The sequence below is a fragment of the Coturnix japonica genome, chromosome 1 (genome assembly GCF_054131305.1).
Source record: "Coturnix japonica strain WE chromosome 1, WE-NBRP24, whole genome shotgun sequence".
NCBI classification, from domain to species: Eukaryota; Metazoa; Chordata; class Aves; order Galliformes; family Phasianidae; genus Coturnix; species Coturnix japonica.
The window spans coordinates 120,888,436-120,911,967 of NC_140663.1; the positions used below are offsets into that span (position 1 = coordinate 120,888,436).

The following is a 23,532-nucleotide window of genomic DNA, read 5'->3' on the forward strand; positions in this document are numbered from 1 at the left end:
GTTTTCTTTGCCATTAGAAGGTCAAAAAAGAGGGAAAAAGGCATTGCATACAATTTTGATGTTCTGATTCTGATTCTTCCTAAGGATATCTATTACACTGGTGACAAAGTCTAAATAACTGTTTTATTGCAAAGGGATTGGTAACCCACCTGAACCGGTGCCTTAGATTACACTCCTAACCTCTGATACAAGGCAACCATAAACCAGATTGGCAAAGGTGTGAGTCAGTGTTCTTTCATGATGACGGTGAGGACAAGGTGGTTTGGCATACGGCCTTGGTTGCTGTTTGCTTAACAAGGAGAGTATTTTAGCAACGAGCTTGGTCACCTAAAAGCATAACTTTTCAGGTCCAGGTCCCAGCCCAAGAGCCGGATTCAGACTCAGAAGCCATGTGAGTCTTTTGTCATTGCTTTGGCTCTAATGAGGACTTCCTCTGCACAAAAGCTCTGCGTGGCTTTAATGCTACCTCTATCTTCTGTAGCTACTCTATTTCCCCCAGTGGCCTCCAATCCCCTCCAGATGGGCAAGAGAAAAAGTAGTTTAAAATAATTAGCAGAGAGAGCACTTCCTCCAAAAGGTATTGCCTTTCCACAGCTGCCTTCTGCTACTCTTTAATCATGGCAGCAGCCTCAAAATAGAAGCAGCATTTTTCCTAAGATATCTGTAGTCCACAAGAAGGAGAACTTTCTGTCACTAAGCTATTGTTCTCTGAGAGTAAAGGGACAGCAGGACAGCATCTTGACAATGCTTTTGGATGGAAAGGCAAAAGCCTTTTGCTGTGAATTTTTTGCATGCAGGTGGTGTACTTACAAAGCACTTGAAGTGGAGGAAGGAAAAAAAGTGGAAATCCAGCTCCTTGGAAATGCCAAATAAACAGTACACTCAAAAGCAGGGTAGCCTCTACGTAGAGATTTATTTGCACTGAGGAAGCTTTTACTGAGAGTTCCCTAAATGTCCCAGATCAGAAGATGGTTTAAGTGAAGTAGAACTTACTCTGCCAAATTCAGAGTGAGTAATATGCAGAGAAGATGTACCCAGGGGGAGGCCAGCAGAAAGTCTAGTATTGCCATTTACTTAGGTAAGGTTTAGCAAAGGCAACTTGTAGTTGTCAGCCAATACAAATAACGTAACCGGTAATGCAGTGGACAAGCTGTGGAATGAGCTGTAAACACAGAGTCAGAAATATAAAGGTATCAGCTGTGAATTCCCAGCCTCAGGGTGAATCATTTAGACCAGATGCAGCATTTCAAGGAATCATTTCTAGTGAAGTGACTAAAGCTTTGGAGGAAGCCCAAGTGCAACATGTTCATAGGCATCCAGGAATCCCATGAGCCAGTTGAAAGAAATAATTTATTTAGGGGGTCCTAAGCCAGATGGGACTTTTGCAGATGATGAGGAGACAAAAGCCAAAGGAGGTAGAGTGGCCCAAATGGAGGGAAGGCTCATGCAGGAAACCAAGAGCTACAGAGTTGTTGGCACACCACCAGCAACGAATGGAGTCATACAGTCAGAATAACCCAGTTGGAAGGGACCCACAAGGATCATGAAGTCCAGCTCCTGGCTCCATACAGCACCACCTATTATTTAAACCCTATATCTGAGAGCGTTGTCCAAATGCTCCTTGAACTCCAACAGCTTGGGGCTGTGACCACTGCCCTGGGCAGCCTGTTCCATGCCCTGGTGATGAACCTTTTCATAATCCCCAACCTGACCCTCCCCTGACACACCTCCATGACATTCCCTCAGGCCCTGTCACTGTCACCAAAGAGAGAGCTCGGTACTGCCCCTCTGCTCCCCTCCTGATGAGATGTGTGTTACGATGAGGCTCTCCCTCAGCCTACACTGCTCTGGGCTGAACACAACAGGGGACCTTGGCTGCTCCTCATATGTCTCACCCTTTACCATCTTCATAGCCCTTCTCCGGATACTCCCTAATAGTTTTATGCGTTTAAGATGTGTTCTTCATGAGAAAGAACAGACTTGAAAGCTGGCACATACTGTGCTCTGCTGAAGTGAATAGCTGAAAAGGCAAGGTGCCATTGGGCTGTGATTTGGTGAAACCTTGATCCATGGAAAATGCTTAAGAGACAAAGGGGAAGAAAACATACTTTAAGAAGAGCACCGGGAAATATTAATGATTGCTTGACACAGAAAGAAAATCATCTCCCTTTAAACCTCTAGTCTGTGGAAGTTTGTCAGATCATATTGTGATTAGTATTTCTACTGCTACTGTAGCGAAAGTTGCCTTCATGTAAGGGCCCAGAAGGGGTTGTGGGCTATTTGACAGAATAAATGTGCTCTGGAACAGTGTTGAAGCCCCCCACTGGAAGCTGGCAGGAAGAGATATGGCTTCAGGGAGTTCTTTAGGCTTCAGATGTTTCTAGGATGAGTATGGAGTGGCAAAGATGAATTACTCCCTCTGCTAGCTCTGAAGTAGGTCATTGTGCAATACTACTCCTAAGTGGATCTGCTGGAGGATTTGAAACTACAGCTGCGCAGTCAGGTTCTCTCCTAGTCAGTATACGGCCTCACGAGGCATAAGAAATTGAGCTCTAAGAACAACAACAATAAAACAAGTGATTAACATTTCCAGACCATAAGGACAGTAGCCAAATGTTCCACAGCGTGTCCTGGCAAAAAAAGTGTGAAACATCCCATCTTGTATAAGGTGAAGGGAAACATTCACAGGGACAAAAAGTATCAGCTAAAGTTCTATTAGGTGCCATTTTCATTAAATTTGCAAGAATTTGAGCACTGCAAACAGTTATAATATCGGGTGACACATCACAGCGTGCCCTTACATTATTTTCTTGTCTTAGTGGATAACTGTGAGGGATTACATTGGGTGGTAGAAAGGGGCCTGGCCACATCTGCATCGTCTTGAATTTCCTGCAGTGCAACTATGAAGGAAGAAGAAAACAAACCAAAAACCTTCCATGACTTCTCCAAGAAATGAGTCAAAGCTTTGAAATAACTACTAGAAACGCAGTTCAAAATAGTGACCCACTTTACTACAGTCAAAAGCAAAATATCTTCATTGGTTCTGATTTGGAGCCCAGGTCATCCAATTTCAGTGACGTTGACAAATTAAGGCAAAGCACAAATGACTGCAAATTCTGCAGAGCAACTTTCATATTCATGATATACCAGAAACATTTCAGAGGATGATAAATTATCTAACTCCAGAAATGAAAACTGAAGACACTTAAGAAAAGCCACAGAGAAAGATCCAGCCCAAGCCCGAGGAACTCTGAAGCTTTTTTAGAAGGTTGGTTTAGAAGGTTTAAACTTGTCGAGGATGCCATTGGCTTCTGCACAGAAGATTTCAAGACACAAATTGCACATAACAGATGGGTCTGGCCAGCACAAGCATTTTAGTCTCATTGATAGACAGAATAAGAATTTGTGATATCCCCTAGACTTGAGCAGGCAGTCTCACACTGGAGACTGCAAAGACCGGTGGCCTTCCTGGAGCCATGGAGATCACAGCAATGATCACACTGCTTGTGCTTTTAGCTTTTTGCTAAACAAAGTAGTGAAAAGTTGTACCAGGAGTACAGAGAGCACCCAGAGGTGATGTTGTAAGGTTTTTTTTAGTAGGATGTCTCTGTGTTTTTATTATGTTATGCTTTGGTATAAGGAAGTTGGGCCAGAATTTTTACTGAGAGTGTTCCTAGAAGTCTTAAGCTTCTACATGGTATAAGGCCGCTCTTCATAAATAAAACTACAGCTATCATTTAGTTTTAATTCCCAAGATATCTGCCTTATTCTACATCTGATCCCATCTGACTGAGGAGAGAAACAACAATAGTTTCACTCTACCCAGTCTCTCTTTTCAAGAACAGCCCTGTAAACTATAGGGCGTGCAAAGATTATGATCTTGTAACTACACAGACCTTATATATATATAATAATAATTTAAAAAAAACAGATATTAATTGACACATTTATGTGAATAAAAACTAACCACCTGGGGATAAGGCCTTATCTGTCACCACCTGTTCACATGGTGAGCAGAGCCATGGTGAACAGAGAGCACAGCTGGTCTCCAGTTCTGTAGTTCCCTGGCTGAACAGGGTTAAGGAGTGTGGAGGAGGTGGTGCCTAGAAGGAAGGGAGTGTCTGGCATTAGTCACCAACACTAGGGTCTGAATCAGTTCACTGAGTACTGATTCAGCAAATTAAACACTGACGAGAAACAGGAGATGTGGCCTCAACACTGCACTGAAGCAGAAGACAGCTGGGAAGCCTCAGGTGATGCCAGAGATGTGGCTCTGAAGTCCTTGCATGATGCAGACCTAGTAGGACATGCCCAGATCTCTGTGGGATCGGATGGAAGTGTGCAGGAGGGAGGTCATCCTGTCTCTTAGAGGAGCCACGACCACTGGGCATGTAGGAGGTGGCCTGGTAAGCACGAGGCCACCTTCAGAGTTTGCTTTTCCCACTCTATTTTTGCTCCCCCATAGCAGAGGATGTAAATGCTTATACTTAGCATACTGTGCCTGAGAGCGGTTGCCCACAGTTACACAAAGCAAATGTGCACTTGGGGAATGCCACATCATCAGTCCTCTGAGGGTGCATGGAGAATTAGTGCCAACACAGTACGATGTTTGCATAAGAGCATTTGATCTGTGCTTCATAGTGTGATTCACAGGGCTCTGCCCTGCTGGAATAGCTAGAAGTTAATTCCTGTGCTTTTTTACCTCATGTTAGTGTTCTGCTCTCCACAGCAAATGCATCAGTAACAGTAAAATTGTGGCAGGCATTACAGCCCAAGTTTAACACGGATATTTTTAATTCATGTTTTCATTTTTCCACATACTCTTTCTAACCATACTTATGAGCTTACACGCTGGGTTTTCCACTGCAAACCCTGCTTTATTTAGGTGAAAACCAGAATGTTAACATTTAGAAATGCAAAGTTGCCAGCGCTGTTTAAACATCCTCCTTAAAATATGTAGTTGTGCAAAAATGAAAGTGGTGCCTGTGTGTTTTGGAGAGCTAAAAATGACACCGTATTCAAAGATATGAAGCAAGAGAAGAAATGACACATTAAACTATGAATAATTCGGGTTTCACTTGTTCTCCAGAAACTTACACTGCTTTCTATATAAGCAGCCACTGGAGTTACCAAGGCCAGTCATCAAACAAGTCTGAAAACTTCACAGGATATCACTGTAGGACTTTAAGAGGTGCAGTATTTTCAGAAATATGCTTTCTCATATCTTCATTTATAAAAGCATGGGTCTTCTATATAAATAGCATTGTTCAAAGCAATGGTGTTCCCTCTTCCTTCTTTTCTGTCGGCACAACCGTTCTGTATCTCAGTTTCCTGGCTCTAAATGGATCACAAGACTTAGGAACACAAGAATGTTTCTGCATATTTTAGGAAAAAATAAGCAGGTAAACCAGAAGGGATGAAAAATAATTGGGTTTTTTGGATAGATCAAGAGATTAGTATCTGCCAATTCTGGACATCGCAGAATCAGCAGGGTTCGGACTCTTGGTTATGCTACTGAATGACCTTTCTATCGTGGAATCATAGAATCACGAAGGTTGGAAGAGACCTCCAAGATCATCCAGTACGACTGTCCACCTGCCACCAACATTTCCTCACTAAACCATATCCCTCAGTACAACATCTAAATGTTTCTCAAACACCTCCAGGGACAATGATTCAACCACATCCCTGGACAGTCAATTTCAGCCCACTCCAGCTCCTGACCATCTTGTATGGATGGCACTATGCAAATGCAAGGGAACAAACGTTTCCTGCAGCTTTATTGTTAAACAGCTGGTTATAACAGCAAGCTTGTACTTTGGCAGCTAATTTGGTGTCTTGGTTTGTTCTTTTTTCTCCTGTAGATTTATTTGTTTGTTTCCTTTAAAGCGTGGTGTGGCTTTCTGAATAGTTCCAATACAAGCAGACTTTGCTTAAGAGAGAAGCTGGACTGCCTGGATCCATCTGTCATTGTTTGCCCAAATGGTCCTCTGGGGATGTTTCTGCTCCTTCTGTTTCTATGAAAGCAGGCTGATGGCCAGCTGCACGATCCCCAGCCAGGAAGTCCACTTGGCCACTTTTCATGTACTGTCTTCCTTCTGGCACAGCCATCTCTGGTGGTCTGTGAGGCATCAAGTTTCTTACTGAAGAGCCATTGAATTCTCTTGAAGCACATGCAATAGCGCTGTGTCAAAGTACACTACAACGCAAAGGAATGTTGGCAACAAAAAATTACTTGGAAGCTATGATTAAGACACTAGCAGAACCATTTATAACCCTGTTTTATATGACAGCAAGCAAGATCAGAGGTTTCGTCTCTTATTTCCCTACGAAAACCTTATCTGAATGAAGCTGAGTCATATCACTCTACAGATTTGCAGCAGGACTCCCTCCTACATGGGTTTTTCAAGAACTTGCTGGCATGCTTTATTCAGCTCAGCCCACTGTGACCATCTCCTCACCATTCACCACCTCAATCACTGCTGCACAAGCAAGCTTGGATTTTGTTATTGTTTGTTTTGGAGCCACAAGAAACCTATTCATCTTTGAAAAGCTTAATTTCATTTCAAAGTGATTTTAAATAAATAATAGCTTAGAGCTGGTTTTCTTTTTTATTTTTTTTCCCCTTTAGTTTCAGCATGTTCTCATTTTTAAGTTTTAATTGAACAGGCCATGAAATTAAATACCAAGGATGTCACTGTCACAGGAGTTGTGAGAATGACTGCCCAGTTGTTCTTAGCCATGTACAACTGCTGCAGAAGCCACTGTGATACCTGCCTACTGTAAGTCACCAGACAGAAATGGAAGTGAGGATAATATGTCTGTGTGGAGCACTGCATGCAGCTGCTTGTGGTCTGAGCTGGCTGGATGCAGGCCAGACTGATCTGGATATTAGGTAGCTGCACTGACTAGAAAGCTAAGAACTGTGTTGATAAGCCCTGCTGAGAGAGTACTTATGGTAAATATAAGCACAGTGGTTTCAGTTTTCATATCAGAGTTGGCCTGTGTCCTGGTAGCTCAGAGTGTAAGAGTAGGCAAGCAACTATCCACATTAATTCATGTAGATATACCCCTAAAGGAATGTATAGGGTCCTTTCATCTTCAAAGAGGGCATTGGTGCCAAAATGTTCTGTCTTTTTTTGAACCCAAAATGTTTTGAGTTCTCCACTCTACCCCATTCTTTTCGTTGAAGAAAACATCACCTCCATCCTGATGCATGTTAAGGTACCCATATCTCAGTTTGGACAGGGAAGGCTGACAGATTGGCTGCTGCTGGTGGGAGAGCAGCACCTGGATGAAGAGCAGCCAGCTCTTATTGAGAACAAGATTCTTCAAGAAAATCAACCACTTATTCAGGAGCCTCAGTTCAGGCTTCCTTGGCACACTAACCCAGCACAGCTCTTCATCCAAGTGAGTGCTTTGTCTTTTGAATCTTTCTGTACTCTCCTGTACAGTAAAAGATTGGGATGTCTCACACCCAGCCACATCTCAGTTTATTCAGGTCTGAGATTTGGTAGACACTGGATACAATTTTGCAGGACTGGAATACATGTTAATTCAATTCAGACGAGACAGGGGTGGGAACTGTAGCCAGATCCCAAGCTGCCTGCTACAACCTGTTTGAAGACAGCTCAACCCCCCACTGCAAACGCAGCCTCTTGTAAGAGCTGTATTATCCTAGACCAGCTGGTGTCATTTCTCCTTTACCTGCCCTGAAAGGCCTGGCATCTCCTCTGAAAGGTGAAATAGAGGAGGTAACCCTCCTATCTGAACATGAAGAGGCTGCAAATAATGCAAAACTTAGGGAACGCAGCCTCAAATGATAGTACTTGATGTGGTCTATAGACCTCGGAACTAACTCTCACCCATAAATATCCCTACGTTGTTCCTTGAGAGCCTTTATTCCCCAGAGTGAGAGAGGAGATCATAAGCACTTAGAGACATGTTATAACAACTTCTATCAGTCCATTGCAATTAAATATCACTGAAGGTCCTTTCGAGGCTACAGAGCTGCACCATGAGAGTCTACTCTACTTTTGGTCTCATGGTTTTTGGGTTTTTTTTTTGGGTTTTTTTTTTTTTTTTTTTTTTTTTTCTATTTTAACATGCAGAACTGAAAGAGATGCTTACCCACAGCAGGAAAAGGGAAGTCAGCCAACAGTGAAGAACCATAATTTATATAATCCAGCTCGGAAAGAGAAATGAAAGACGCAACATAAGACCAAAAAAGAAGAAGTGCACACCCAAAGTCTATACCAAGAATGACATTTTCAATGATAATATGAGTTACCTGAAAGGACAGGAAAATCCAGACATTCACCTACTCAGTCTTCATATCATGTAGCATATGACTCAGTTCAGATGGAGAAAATATCTAGAGCTGTCTGAAGGGCAAAGAGAAGAATGTAATCCTCAAACTCTTCAAGCTCCTCCAGAAGAGACTGCAAAAAGCTGGAGAAGAAACATCGAAAGCACAGAAGGAAGGAACAAGCAGACAGATCTGCTTCCAAATTTTAAGGCATTTAAACAGATTATACCATAAAAATTTCATCCTACCTCTTCCCACAAGTTGATCTCCATGCATGGATGTCTCTGGCTTTGGTTTCTTTCATTGAGGATAAGTGGCCCACACAGTAATTGGAACACACAGGTGACACTGCCTCTGATGTAGTGCTCCATTCAGCTCAATGCAGTGATGTTGGACGTGCTCACCAGAAAATGCACACATAGTCAAATATATCACTATTTCGGTGAGATCCCATCTAACCCCAAAAATCAGAAGTTTCAACATTCTGGAAAGCTTGAGGAACTTAGGAATATAGCTTACGTATCTTTGGACTGAATAAGGCGGTTGGTCAGCCCTCAGATTAAGCCTAGTCTTTTTCTGTTTCTTCCTCTTTGCTCTGTCCTATTGCATCACTAGACTGCTTCTGCATGCAAAGGCTCCTATTCCAACAGAAAAAAATCAGCATGTAGAATTTAGCACATTTATCACCTATCCATGTTTCTGTGGGTACAACACTGTGATACCATGTCAACAGCCTTGACTTTCTGCTCTGCAGGTCTTCAAGGAACCACAGCAGCCTTGACAGTAGCGTCATGCTACAAAGTTCCAGCATTCCTAAATCAGTGTATGAGAGGAATAAATATGGCATACCTTGCTGTCACAGTGGAACATCTATTGGCTACACCATCAGTTAAGGAATTTTGCCAGGTTGCCAAGCATTATCAAGGCCATACAATTGTGCTTACAACTAAAATAGGCTGCAATAGTCCACCCTTGGGAACTCAATATGGCAAATCTGGACCATACTAGCAAGACATCTGATGAATACATGGTTATATGTGAGCAATTCACTTCATCAATACTGCTCTTAAGCACAGAGCTAATCTGATGTTGAGGTCTTCCATTAGGCTGGGCTTTGTGTCAGGACTGAACCCTTTTTGCCTTATCTGCCAGCTTCACTATGTCGCACTGCATAGCACTGCATTGGATGGTTAGGGTACAAGAATACTGATAACAATTTAGATTGAGCAAAAGTGATATGCACAGTCACTCCACATGGAGAATTCATGCCACTGAACTACAGCTGGATACAAGCTAGACTCCTTGAGGTGCCTTTGCCTTTTACATATCAAACCAATATGGGTCATCCCATATCAGACCAACCAAGACTCTTGGTGCTGGAATCATAAGTCTGAGAGAGGGACTGTGCTATGGCAATTGCATGACATAGATCAAGCAGCAGGAAAACATGAATTAGAGATGTGTTAATGAGACGAATGTCTATTGCGTGTAACTTTCCAAATATGTATAGAATCAGAATCATAGAATGGTTTGGGTTGAAAGGGACCTTAAAGACCATACAAATTCAACCCGCTGCTGTGGTCAGGGACACCTACTGGATCAGGTTTCCCAAAGCACCATCCATTCTGGTCTTGAACACTTCCAGGGATGAGACATTCACAGCTTCTCTTGGCAATCCATTCCAGCATCTTACCATCGTGAATAATTTTTCAGGAGCATCCAATCTAAATATCCCTTCTTTTAGTTTAAAGCCATTACCAGTTGTGCTATCACTTCATGCCATTGTAAAGAATCCCACTCCTATTCTTCTATAGGCCCCTGTAGCTGGAACACCTAAGGTCTCCTTTGGCGCCTTCTCCGGGTGAAATAACCCCAATTCTCTCAGCCTGTCTCCTTAAGAGAGGTGCTCCAGCCCTCCAGCCCAGCATGGGCCCACCTCTTGAGCCTGTCAGGGTCCTCTGGTCAGCACCCCTTCACTCCTGTGTGCTGTATCTACAAAAACAGTTCACATCACAATTCACCATAGTGCTATTACAACTCTACTATTGTGGTCAAAATACTGTGTAATTACTTTTATATGAGGAATCTAGTAAGCCAGAATCACACATTGTCACAGCTCTTATCATGGTAATGCTGAAAGGAGGTTCTCAGCACAAGTAGGTGTCATAAATGTCAAGACTGATAAGAAGTTGATCATCCCCTTATCTGAGGAATTAAACCTGGCTTAGGTTTAGGTCACATTTAGGTCACAGGATGTAAAATTCTTAAAGAACTAAAGGGTATTTTCTTTCAGTGGTTTAACAGAAATTGTGATGTATCTTGGATTTTATATTAGGTGTACGATCACCTGAGTGATTAACTGGATGTAATGGATGATTAAAGCAGAGGGAGTCCTGAGCTACCTGTCTACAGCTGAAGGGTTTGACTTTAGCTGACAAGTCCATTGGAGTACCCAGGGCTGCAGAGTAATGACAAGTAAAAGATAAGGCACAGACTCACAGAGCAGTAAGCTCAGCTTTGGGATGCCTGGTACTAGCTCAAAAATACAGCCAAGTGATGCAAAACATTTAAGTGACACAAACTCATTTTGGCAGCCTGAGCTTACTGAAACATTTCTGAAAGGACAACTTTTTCCTAGCAGATGGAATGCTGGTATGTGCAACGTTTCTCTGCAATCCATCATAATGTCAAGGCAAATGAGGCAATTTAAGGAGCAGTGGCAAGAATTATCCGGAAGAGCTGTTTTATAGAAAAAGGTTAAAAGAGCTAAATACATCTAGTTTTGTTAACGGAGAGGTAGATGGAGGCATATATTCAGTCAGCAAAAACTTAGGTAATATAAACCTTGAAGATGGGGAGAAAATACTTGAGCTTTTATATATGGGAGTAAGTAGGAGTAAAGGAAAAGAGGATGGAGACTGAATATCAGAAAATCCTCTTAGCAGCGAAGTGCAAGACTTGTGTGTGCTTTGCAGAGGAAGTAATAGTATATATATTTATATTTTTTTAATTAAATCAATTTAAAATGAACATGAAATAATAAACAAGCTACCAGGAGTAAGTTTGTACTGACAGAAGAATGAATGGATGTCTGACAGATAACCTCTTATGAACACCAGCAGCCATTGAGGTTCTGGCTTCTAAGTGACCGCTCCACCAACTCTCCCAGAACCTCCTGAGTCCACTGCAAACATGGCAGGACAGAAAATGCACGCCCTTATTTTATCAGTTCTGGTTCGTTGCCCAGAAGAAGAGTTTAAACTCTCAATGAAGGTAGCTTCCATGACAGTTGGAAGCTGACTTTTGGGCGTTCAGAGGAGAAATATTTTAACTACTCTAGGTCCGTAAATACTGCTGTCTTCAAGTACACAGTCCTCCACTTAGGGTAGACAATGCTGAATGATAGGTAGAATGGCCTGGGTTGTCTTCAAGATCAAGGACCTCTAAGATCATTTAGTTTCAACCTCCCTGCTACAGGCAGGGTCGCCAACCACCAGACCAGGCTGCCAGAGCCACATCCAGCCTGGCCTTCAGTGCCTCCAGGGATGGAGGCAGACCTGAAGGTAGCCCAATCACACACCTTCCTGTGTTCAGTCTACTATTTCTTACCAATCATGCTAAAAACATTGACAACAGCTACAGAGTTAAGGCTGCCCATTACAGAGCCCTTCTGACGTGTTCTGCAATGGAATTGTGCATTTCTTCATCTGATTAGTCAGTTGTCAAACTTCATTGTCTCGGAATTCATGCAGTTTGTTTATTTACAGAAGTACATCTCAAAAAGAACCATATCTTACATTCCATAATATTTTCTTATGTTATTTTTTAGTAGGAGACTTGTATTAAAAAAATAGAGTTCAACAGGCTCATATAATACTGTGATATCCAAACATTACTATTTGTATGCCCAGCACACATCAACCAAGCAGCTCACAGAGCCTCAAACTTGTACGAAATAATATAAACCAGATTAATTCAGAAATAAATTAACGGAATGCCTTTTGCTATATCATTTACAGACACTGAACCATATTGTATTGTGGTTTGGTTTTTTTTTTTCCACACAGAACTCTTGACTGAAAACAGTAGGAGTTCTGGATAAAGATGAAAGGAAGAATATGCACTGTGAGCTGTTTGTTTTCTAAATATCTAAATATCTTTTGAGAAAGACATTCTCTGCATAAAATAATTAAAACTGCCTTTACTTTTATGCTGTAAGATTCTTACATACCATAATGGCAGGACTCACAGTTGTTCTCTCCTTTACTTTGTAGACCCTCTGTTTTTTGTTTTTTTAATAACACTGTTGGTATTTCCATTTTGACACAAAAGCAGATTTTACCATCCTTACGTCTTAGTTTCATTAGAGTTCCCATTCATTTTAGAGGTGGAATGAATTGGAATGAGAAAGTCTGGCTGCTCAGTTGTGCAACATTGAGTTTAAAATAGAATAGAAAAAAGCTGACTTATTTTCCCAGAAAAGCAATGTGTATACAGTAGAAGCCTTGTTAATAAAGTAAAATCATGATTACTCACAGACTGTTGTTTGCCTTTCTAAGTTCTTAGTGTGATTTATGTTCCTTGATTCGCATACCTGTTCCCCACAGAAGTCCACATGTGGCTCCTGCTCACAGCATTGATCTGGCTTCATATTTACTGTGGTTTGAGCGGTTCTGAGAAATGTTAAGAGGGACTCATGAGCTTTCAAGTCTCTCATTCACATATGTGCTGCTTCAACGCAGTGGTTAATAAAAAAAAGCAGTGTGAGAGATTAGTATTTACACTCAGGCCTTTAATTCAAAGCAGTGTCTTCTGGAAATGACCACTGTTAACTGTGACAAACTTTTATCCAATGCCATTAATTTTCCATTTTCTCCTCAAAAATAAACTTACCTGATGCTACGGCCATAGTTCAAGAAAACAACAATGTATGCAATTTCAATGTGCCTTTGGGGTGTTCTGACAGTAAAGAACAGCATATACTACAACTATGTAAGAACCATAACAAATGTACTTATTTTTATTTACTCTGTACATCAGTCAGTCCCTTTGAGACTCTGGATCTACCATACTATCCAAATCTATTACGTTGCTATGGCAGCTGAAATAGGACCTCATCTTTAAGAACTTTAAACCCAATCTAAGATGTTGATCTTAGTGAATGATTGGGAAGTGAATGATTGATTCCCATATTTCACAGATCCAAAGACCACAGATATTGTTAAAATGGGTAGCGGGAGGTTGTGTTCTTCCTCAGCTGATGGATACCATTGTGTTCTCACACTGACCCTCAAGCTCCTCCTCAGGTTGTGATGCAGATGGGTTTATTGGGAGGGATCCCCAAAAGTTACCCATGTGGGGGCAGGAACACCCTCCCATAGACCAGGCTGTCCAAGGACCCATCCAAGCACCATGCTCAGTGCTGGGCCCCTCACTACATGAAAGACACTGAGGCCCTGAAGTGCATCCAAAGAAGGGCAATAAAGCTGGGAAGGCTTTGGATCACAAGTCTTATGGGGGAGCAGCTGAGGAAACTGGGATTGTTCATTGTGGAGAAGGCTGAGGGGCGACCTTATCGCACTCTGCAACGACCCGAAAGGAGGTTGTGGTGAGGTGGGGATTGGACACAGCAACTGAATGAGCCATTTAACACGTTAAGTTGTGCCAGGAGGGGTTCAGTTTAGATATTAAGAATAATTTCAGCCCATAAAGGGCTCGCTGGTGCCAGGGGGGTGGGGTGGGTGCCGCAGGACAGAGCGCAGGCGCAGTCCCACTGTCTCCATTTTGAGAGCGGGCAGAGAAGACCTCGGAGCGGGTCTGTGGGGAAACAATGAGAGCAGCCCTTGAGCTTCCACAAGGACGGGATAGCGACACAGAGGCGAGATTAACAGCGCCGCGGGCAGGCTCGAGCGTGCACAAAACCACAGAATCTCAGCAAAAAATAACAACAACGAGGAGGGAAAATTTAAAAAAAAATCAAGAAAAATTAAACCAAACACTGCCAAGGAAAAAAGCGTGTTGCCCACACTTAAAATGGCGCCTCCCTCCCCCCCCTTGTTCCCGCCCCTCAGGGTCTCGTGCCCGCGCTGCGCTCCTCCCGCCTCCCGCCCCGCCCCTCCCCGAGCTCCTCCGCGCGCTCGCCGCGGCCCGGCCGGAGAACGCGGCGGACCCGCACCGGCTGCGGCAGCGCGATGACGGCGCGGCGGGAGGCGGCGGCCGGCTCTCCCTTCCCTCAATGCGGCGGCTGGGGGGCGGCCGCGCTGCGCCTCGTCCTGGCGGTGCTCCTGCACGCGGCCCGGGCCGAGAAGGAAGGTGAGCTCCCTTCGTTTTCCGTCCTTTCTTCTTATCGCAGCGTTCTCTTCCTTCGGCCGCGGCGGTTGCGGCTGTTGGCCGTGGGGAGGATGATGGAGCCCACGGGGCCTCGCGCCCCGGAGGGGGCGAGACGGAATATGGTCGGCCTCGCTGACAGCGTCGGGGATGGGGCCGCCCTTTAAAGAGGAGAGAGGGGAGGAGAAAGCAGAAAAAGCGTCGAGTTGGCTGCCCCGCGGCCGGCTCCCAGCGCTGCCCGGGCCGAGGCGAACAGGAGGCTGCGGTCTCGGGGTGCGCCCCGAACTTGGTCGAAAGTCAAATGGGGTCCGGCGGAGGAAGCCCGGGGGTCGCCGTGTCTTGCTCCGTGGTGCGGGGAGGGGAAGAAAAGAGCCCCGAGCGGAACGGCACGGCGTTATTGAGGGTGGCTTCTTCCTGCGCTGCCTCGCTGCGGACTCACGGCTCGCTTTGAAGCGTGGCTGTGCGGCGGGTGGGAGGCACGGGGCTGCTTCCGAGCACGGGGCTGCACTGCGGGGGGCGTAGTGAGGCTGAGAGGTACCGGAGGGGGGGCAGAGAGCGAAGCAGAGTTGGGATAAAGAAGAGGAAAGACGTAGAGTGGGAGCTCGGCAAGGAGCTTTAGCAGGATGCGGGGAAATGGCTTTAAGTTGAAAGAGGGAAGATTTAGGTTGGATGTTAGGGGGAAGTTCTTCACTAGGAGAGTGGTTAGGCCCTGGAACAGGCTGCCCAGGGAGGTTGTGGATGCCCCGTCCTTGGAGGTGTTCAAGACCAGGTTGGACGGGGCCCTGGGCAACCTGATCTAGTAAATGTGTATGTTTGGTGGCCCTGCCAGGCAGGGGGGTTGGAACTACATGATCCTTGAGGTCCCTTCCAACCCGGCTCATTCTGTGATTCTGTGATCTGTGTGATTCTGAGACAGTGAGTGTGTCTCCAGAGCAGACCTGGGGGATGGAACGGGTTGTAACCATGCAGGTATCGTAATAAAGGTCAATAAGCCTTTTTCTACCTTCTCATTCAAATACTTCAGAACCATCTATTTTTAACTCTGACTTTGGTTGCATTCCTTCACATGTGTGTGTGAGTATACAAGGTTTGTCAGTGATGCCGTACATTGATGTGATGGGACTGATGCAGCCCTGGAAGCTGTGACAGCTTCTGCTGTGACATGGTTTTGTTGATGTGTGGAGGAGCTGCTGCTTTTTCTCTCCAGCCTCTTGGCACTGCTGGGTAAACAAAGGCAGTGCTGGATTCAGAGTTCGAATGGTTGTGGTTGAGGCCCTTTGAGAAAGTGGCAGAGTTTGCACTGATTTCTTTCTGTTCGTACAACCTGTTATTTAAGACTTATCCTTTGGGTGTAGACTTTTAAATAGTATGTTTAAACTTACTAATAAGTCATGGTTTTGTGTTCTGGATTTTTTTTCTCCAATTCATTTTTCATGGATTCCTTAGGTTTGCTTACGTGTGGGGCACCACTGAAAACTCGAGTGTTTTCTTCAGTGCAATATGTATGTGGAGCTCCAGGAAGAAGGGGAAAAGGCAAATAGTCCTTTTCAGACAGTGGCTTGTGAGATCCAGTCCCGCTGATCTTAACAGAGCAGCATTCTGCAGCATTCTGCAGTAATTGAGCGTGGAAGAGGAAGGACCAGTCTGTACAGTGGGTAGGAGCTTGAAAGGAAACGGTAGTTCATGAGAAGGGAAGGGAGAGGAGGGTGTTTCAGCCTTTGTTCAGCACCTTTCTTACTAGGTTGTGAGACGTCAAACATAGGAAGGCACAGTTAAAAACAAAAAACACGGGGGTTGGGGGTGGGGCTGGTTGGACGTAGCTGAAAACAGGAAGTAAGAAAATAGGAATATCATCTGAATCCCTCAGATGTGGACATGCATGTCTCACTAGAGCTGCAGGAAGGAAGTTGTGGAGAGGAGGTAGAACTGAGGCAGTGAATTCTTGCTCCTGTCCTATTTCTGCTGAGCTCAGGTGAAGGTGACTGTATGAAGACACTCAGTGTGTGTGGTACAGATTCCAGAGGAGATGCTACAGAACAAAAGGCGATAAGAGAAGGGGATCAGATGGATGACAGAAATGAGAGAAGAACAATCAGAATCTCATAAAAGGAAGAGAAAAATGAAGATGGAGAACTCTTTTTTCCTTCCATCTTGCATGTCTGTGGGGCAAAGTGTGGGGAAAGATGGAGCCAATGCACAGAAGAGTGATGATTCCTCCATGTGTCTCAAGTAGGAGTTGTCACAAGTGAGAAGAATCACGATTCACTGGAACGGGCTGCCCAGGGAGGTGGTGGAGTCTCCTTCTCTGGAGATATTCAAGACCTGCCTGGACGCCTACCTGTGTGACGTGGTGTAGGGAGCCTGCTTTGGCAGGGGAGTTGGACTCGATGATCTCTAGAGGTCCCTTCCAACCCCTACAATTGATTCTGTGTGATTCTGTGATGATGTTGATGGATCCCAGGTTGATGTGTCTGCTTCTGGTCCCCAATGTTAGTTAAGGAGGTGGAGGTTAAAAGTGGAAGATAACCAGCTTTGCCATTTGTCTAACAATGGAAAACAAAACTCCAATCCTTTGTGTATACAGACTGTGAATCGAACTCATGGGGGACAGTGATATTGCTCTACGTGCTCTCTGCGCTAGAGAAGTATGAACATGTTGAAAGTACGTGGGGGAAACATGAGAGCAGATCAAACTGTATGTAGGCTGGCCGGAAAGCTTAAACATCAGTTTCAGACCAAAAAGTGATGTGCTACTTCTTATTTTGTAGCCTGGCTGAGCCCTTAGTGCCTGTATGTCACTGAGGAATGAGTGAGACTGAGCAGAAAGTTGAAGTTATGTAGTTTGTTTTTGTCATTTGCTATGGGTTCACAGATTACCCAAAAGAATAGCAACAAGAAAATGGTGCATTTAGTCCCCAAGAACCTCATGTTATCTGGGAGGAGCAAAAATAGAACATAAGAGTTTCTTTTGCAAGTACGGTTTCAGGCTTTTTGTAGTACACTCTTCCTTTTCTTGTGTAATTACCACATTCTGTGTTGCCACGTGGTTTGAGGCCAACTTTCAGTTTCTATTTGAGCATGCAGTTCTTGTTGTTGTTTTAATTGGTGGAGAGGAGTGCACAATATCCTTCTGGGTGTAAGGTAAAGGAAGCCATAATAGTACTCTAAACCCCATGGTCAGTATTATGTTTTGAGGACGAATGTCTTCCATGTGTGTGCTGTTAAACCTGAGGATTCTTTTGCTTTTGATATCTAAAATGGCAACCCAGGATACTTCATGTGAGTATGAAAAGTAAGCTAATGCTGGAAGCTGATGTGGGAGAAAGCTTACATGCTTACAATAAGGTAACAAACTCTTCCCATACACTACTCGTTTCTCATACTTTACTGTCAGAACTAATATAAGCACACAGCTATTGATGTTAATACTCTTTTTTAACCCTGACATCAATCAAAATGTGATCCAGAAAGAATTACCTTGGTCAAACTGTGAACACTGTGGTAGATGGAGTAGTAGCATGTTAAGCATGAGGAAAGTCACTAACAGGCTGCCCAGGGAGGTTGTGGATGCCCCGTCCTTGGAGGTGTTCAAGACCAGGTTGGACGGGGCCCTGGGCAACCTGATCTAGTAAATGTGTATGTTTGGTGGCCCTGCCAGGCAGGGGGGTTGGAACTACATGATCCTTGAGGTCCCTTCCGACCCGGGTCATTCTGTGAAAGCTCAGTGAGGATAAAAATTGGCCATACTATCTCACTGTGCTTTTGAAACTCTAAGTATAGGAGAGTTGCTCAGACTTGTGCTATGTCTTTGCTTTCTTGAATGTAAATATTAATGACTTGCTTGGATTGAAAGATCTCATGCTCATTTGCAAAATTTTTAGGCTGAATTAAATATAAGCAAGCATCGTAATTCAGTGAACAGGAAGCTGAGACCTCGTATTCTCCATGGCATTGTGTTATCTAGAAATAATTTTTTTTCCTCCTTTGCATCTCTTTATCCTTTAGTGGTGTCTGGTCTCATTGCTTGCATGAGGCAGGTTGAGGTGTCTTTGCCTGTAGAGATGGTTCAACTCCTAATGGAACTTTGTATGGTGCCCGGCGTGACAAAGCCCCTCCAGACTTCATAGCAGTCACAGAATCACAGAATGAGCCGGGTTGGAAGGGACCTCAAGGATCATGTAGTTCCAACCCCCCTGCCTGGCAGGGCCACCAAACATACACATTTATTAGATCAGGTTGCCCAGGGCCCCGTCCAACCTTGAACACCTCCAAGGACGGGGCATCCACAACCTCCCTGGGCAGCCTGTTCCAGGGCCTAACCACTCTCCTAGTGAAGAACTTCCCCCTAACATCCAACCTAAATCTTCCCTCCTTCAACTTAAAACTATTTCCCCGTGTCCTGCTATTCCATAGGCATTGATGGAGAAGTCATTTAAGCATTGATTGGCTTAAAGCTTTTGGAGTGATTTTTGCGATTGATTGCCAGCATTACAATCTAAGTTACTTTGAGTTATTTGCTAACATTTCTGCATTTTAAAATTGCAGCTGTTTGCAATAAAGCTTGCCCATTTTCTGTATATCACTTCGTATCAAAACCTAGCCAGTTTAGATCTGCTTCAAGCTATGCGTACTGCAATTCCATGTGTGAGTTTACAAGGGTAAAGAACCTTTCAAACTGTACACTTGGAAAATGTGCTGGGATTTGCTGGTAAATCACCATTCAGTAAATGGTGGCTGCTGTGGTTCGTGCATAACCAGCAGTAAAAGTCCTGTGACTGAAACACAACCTAGAACCAGTTTGGTTTGTTCCTGTGTTTGTGGGCTTGGCAAGAATAAAAGGCAATGGAAACGCTTTATTTCTCCTGCTAGTGACTGCTATCCAGCCTGGGCCCTCTGGCTTCTGCCTGCGTGCGGTAGGAGCCTCCCTGGTTGTAGCACAGCATGCAAGAGGGTCTCTTTCCCCCACCATTTAAAAGACAGCGTTGGAAGAAAGCCTGTATTCTTCATGGTAATAAGTGTGGGTGATTATCTTGGTAGTAAGTGTGGGACTGCAGAATGGCCTGTTGTCACTGGGTCTGCTTTGAGCAGGAGGTTGGACTTGATGGCCTTTAGAGTCACCTCCAGCCTGCCTGGGGCTGAGACTCCACAAGGTGAGCACATTATACTTGTTGCAGAAGCAGCTGATGCCATTCATCTGTGGTAGTCACCAAATTTGAGCTTCGACTACAGTTGTTATTAAAATAATTGATAAAAATATAAATGTTAAAATACTACAATTTTTCATGGCCGATACCAAAATTAATGTTTTTCTTTTTGTCAACTTTGTAGCTAAAAATGAGAGTGCTCCATTAAGGAAACCGAAGGGTTGGATGAACTGGCTTGGATAGCTTGGACTATTAAATGAGCTAATTCTGGAGCTGCCCCTCCAGCATTGGATGTCATGGTGAAATTGCAAAGAGCTGAAGGATTATAGTATTTTTTGTTTAATTTTTTTTAGTTCTCTAAGGGTTTCCTGCTGAACTTACCATGTCTGACTTCTAACTAGGATTACCGCAGAGGCATTTTTAATCTCTCTTTTTGCCTGGGATGTGTAAAGTAGAGAATTATCAGAGAGCAACTTGTGTTTTATGGTAAGAACTGAACTAGTTTTAAGGATTCCTGAATGAAATGGAACGTAGAGGAAATGAAACTATGTAATTGTTCCTTCTGCCTGGCTACTGTATGGAGTTACAAGTTGAATGTATAGATCTATGTTGGACTGTACCTACTTGGTGTAATAGAATGTGAATGGACTTTTAGAAAGTTATGTTGTAGCCAAGCGTGATTCTTATGTGTACAAAGCATTTGACAAAGCAACAACTTGTTGGCTAAAGAACTCAAATAGTTGTGCCCAGCAGTTCAGTGTCCAGATGGAGATTAGTGGCAAATGTTGTTCCTCAGGGCTTGGTACTGGGGCTGGTGTGATTTCATGTCTTTGTTGTTCACGTGGGCAATGGGATTGTGTGAATCTTGGTGCGATACCAAGCTGAGTGGTGCAAATGATGTGCTGAAGGGAAGAGATGCTGTTCAGAGTGACCTTAACAGGCGTGGGAGCCATAGTGGTGAGGCTGGTCTCTTTTCGGTAGTGCGTGGGGACAGGACTAGGGGTAATGGGATGAAAGTACAGCATAGGAAGTTCCACACTAATGTGCGCAAGAACTTCTTTATGGTGAGGGTGACGGAGCACTGGAACAGGCTGCCGAGGGAGGTGGTGGAGTCTCCTTCTCTGGAGATATTCAAGACCCGCCTGGACGCCTACCTGTGTGACGTGGTGTAGGGAGCCTGCTTTGGCAGGGGGTTGGACTCGATGATCTCTAGAGGTCCCTTCCAACCACTACAATTCTGTGATTCTGTGGGCCTATGCAAATCTCTTCATGTTCAAGAAGTGCAGGAAAGCAGGTTTCAATTAGATATTAGTAAGAAGTTCTTCACAGGGAGAGTAGTGAGGCACTGGAACAGGTTGCCCGAAGAATGTGGATGACCCATCCTTAGAGGTGTACAAGACCAGGTTGGATGGGGGCCTGGGCAATCTTGTCTACATCAGAAGGGTTGGAATTAGATGTTCATTAAGGTCCCTTCCAGCCCAACCCGTTCTATGGTTTAAATAATTTCAAATGCTTCTGCTTAAGTTCCTTATGTGCTCACTGTTCATCAGCTCTTGTTTTTACATCCATAGGACGGATCCTTATTGAGGAGGGTTGTAGTGAAGGAAAAAAAAATGGCTGAGACTAAAGTTAATAGAAGATATAGAATGATACTGAGACAGAGTAAAGAAACTGGCTGTCTTCTATGGCAGCTGCTTCTTATAGGGGAATTTTGGGTCCCTCCATTTGAGATGTTGGTGTGGTAAGTTTAGTGAATTTAAAAGCTGGTTATCCAGAGCTTATAAATATAAAATCATCCTACAATAAAGAAAGAATTAATGAATCAACAGGTAGAATCTTTAGATACTGGCACAGAAAAAAACACAAAACAAAAGCATCCTAGCAACTTGGTAAACTGCATGGTGTTTGGTTTAGGCTTATTCCCTGCAGTGGTGTATGCTCTGCCTTGGAGGGTAGTTAAAGGAGTTCCAAGGGACTTGTCTTGCTGAACGTCCTTGTCATTTGATCTGCAGGTGGAAGCTACTGAATGTGGGGAGCAGTCAGTCTGCTCAAGGGCAGGGCTGCGTTTCACAGGGAACTAAACAGGATGGGGAAATGAGCTGACAGGACCGTCACGAAATTCATCAAGGACAAATGGAAAGTCCTTTGTCTGAGGCAGAATAACCATTTGCAGAGGGTACAAGCTGGAAGCGCTAAACGTGAATCAGCAGTGTGCTCTGGCAACATACAGTAGTCATGAGATGGAACTGTGATTATTCCCATTTACTCAGCATTTAGTAGACCACGCCTAAAACACTGCATCAAGTTTTGCTGCCCCCCGGAAGGCTGAGAACATGATGCATGAGCTGCATAGGACCTGAAGCTTCATGGGATAATGGGTCTTCAGGGAGACCAAGGAGCAACAGTCTGCTGATATCTAAGCAGAAAAATACCAAGAAAATGGAACCAGCCTCTTGAGGTGTATGACAGGAAGGGACGGTGGTTGTAAATTGAAATAGGGTAAGTTTGTTTTACGCTAGAATGTGCTGGCGTGCAATGACCCAAGTAAGAAAGGTACTCAGGCTCACAGAATGACAGAATTGTAGGGGTTGGAAGGGACCTCTAGAGATCATCGAGTCCAACCCCCCTGCCAAAGCAGGCTCCCTACACCACGTCACACAGGTAGGCGTCCAGGCGGGTCTTGAATATCTCCACAGAAGGAGACTCTACACCACTCTGTAAAATACAATTAAAAATGCTATTTATTAGAAGTAAAACTATGAAGATAGAATAGTATAGATAGTCTCACACTGCTTCGGATTCTGGGAACCCTGAGTTAATGCAGCATCAAACAGACTTTCAGTTCGTATGGGACTTAGTGTGCAGACCCAGTCCATAGAAAGGGTTATTCCATTTGAGCTATTATAGGTTTTCCTTTCAAGAAAACAACTCTTCATAATTCCTACTGTGGCTCCATTCGTAATTTCTACTGTCAAACAAAGGATGCTCACATGAGGACCTGTGGTTATACTCATAGATAAAGGCAAGGCCACACGTAATCACCTGAACCAAGTGGGAGCTGCTTCAGGTTCCTGTTACACTGGGCTGGCTGAAGTTGTCCTGCAGCCAGGGGTATGTGCAGCACAGCACCAGCTTGAAGGCCCACCTGTATGTGCGACACAGGTTTTCGCCTGCTCAGGTTACATCTAATGTGAATTGTTGATTCCTCGTTGTGATGATCAGGGTCACTATGATGTTCTGGCCTTAGGTATTTGGCCTAAGGAGAATGTTTCATTGTCTGTTCTTACAGTGAAACACAATTCCCTACATGGGCTGGGGAATCTCTGACCTTGGAGGTTTTGAAGACCAAGCTGAACAAAAGCCTAAGCTATAGTCCAAATTCAGTACTTGATGTTCTTTCTACAGATTAACCTAGATGTTATCTTAAGGTCCATTCCAGCCTTCTATATTCTCTCTGGATTTTCCTCATAACTTTAAAAACTTGGTTGGAAGTCATGCATGCAGTCATGCAATATCCTGAGTTGGAAGAGACCCGCAAGAATTATTGAGTCCAACACAGGACCACCCAAAATCCAAACTCTGTGTCTGATAGTGCTGTCTAAATGCTCCCTGTACTCTGGCACTCAGTGCTGTGCCCACATCCCTGTGCATCCCATTCTATGCCCACCGCCCTGTGGTGCAGGCCCTTTCCCTGACCCCCAGCTGCCCCTCCTTTAACAACTCCATGCAATTCCCCAGGGCACTGTTAGCAGT

General features: G+C 44.1%; 1 protein-coding gene and 1 long non-coding RNA gene across 4 annotated transcripts in view; one reads left to right on the forward strand and one right to left on the reverse strand.

Moving 5' to 3' along the window:
- Positions 1–6,063: 6,063 nt before the first annotated feature.
- On the reverse strand, positions 6,064–12,677 carry LOC107307438 (uncharacterized). Of its 3 annotated transcripts, XR_004305753.2 has the most exons (4): positions 12,540–12,677; positions 8,291–8,384; positions 8,131–8,188; positions 6,064–6,199 (listed from the first exon to the last, which is right to left on the reverse strand). It is a non-coding gene; the product is annotated as an uncharacterized LOC107307438 (long non-coding RNA). The 3 variants fall into 3 exon arrangements; XR_014941017.1 differs by lacking the exon at positions 8,131–8,188 and having other exon boundaries at positions 6,069–6,199; XR_014941016.1 differs by lacking the exons at positions 8,131–8,188; positions 12,540–12,677 and adding an exon at positions 8,557–8,689 and having other exon boundaries at positions 6,069–6,199.
- Positions 12,678–14,429: 1,752 nt separating this feature from the next.
- Positions 14,430–23,532, forward strand: part of TMEM131 (transmembrane protein 131) — an 83,128-nt gene continuing 74,025 nt past the window's right edge. Inside the window, exon 1 of the mRNA XM_015850938.3 lies at positions 14,430–14,620. Within this exon, the coding sequence (XP_015706424.1) occupies positions 14,500–14,620 (121 nt within the window). The 5' untranslated portion in view covers positions 14,430–14,499. The remainder of the gene's footprint in view (positions 14,621–23,532) is intronic.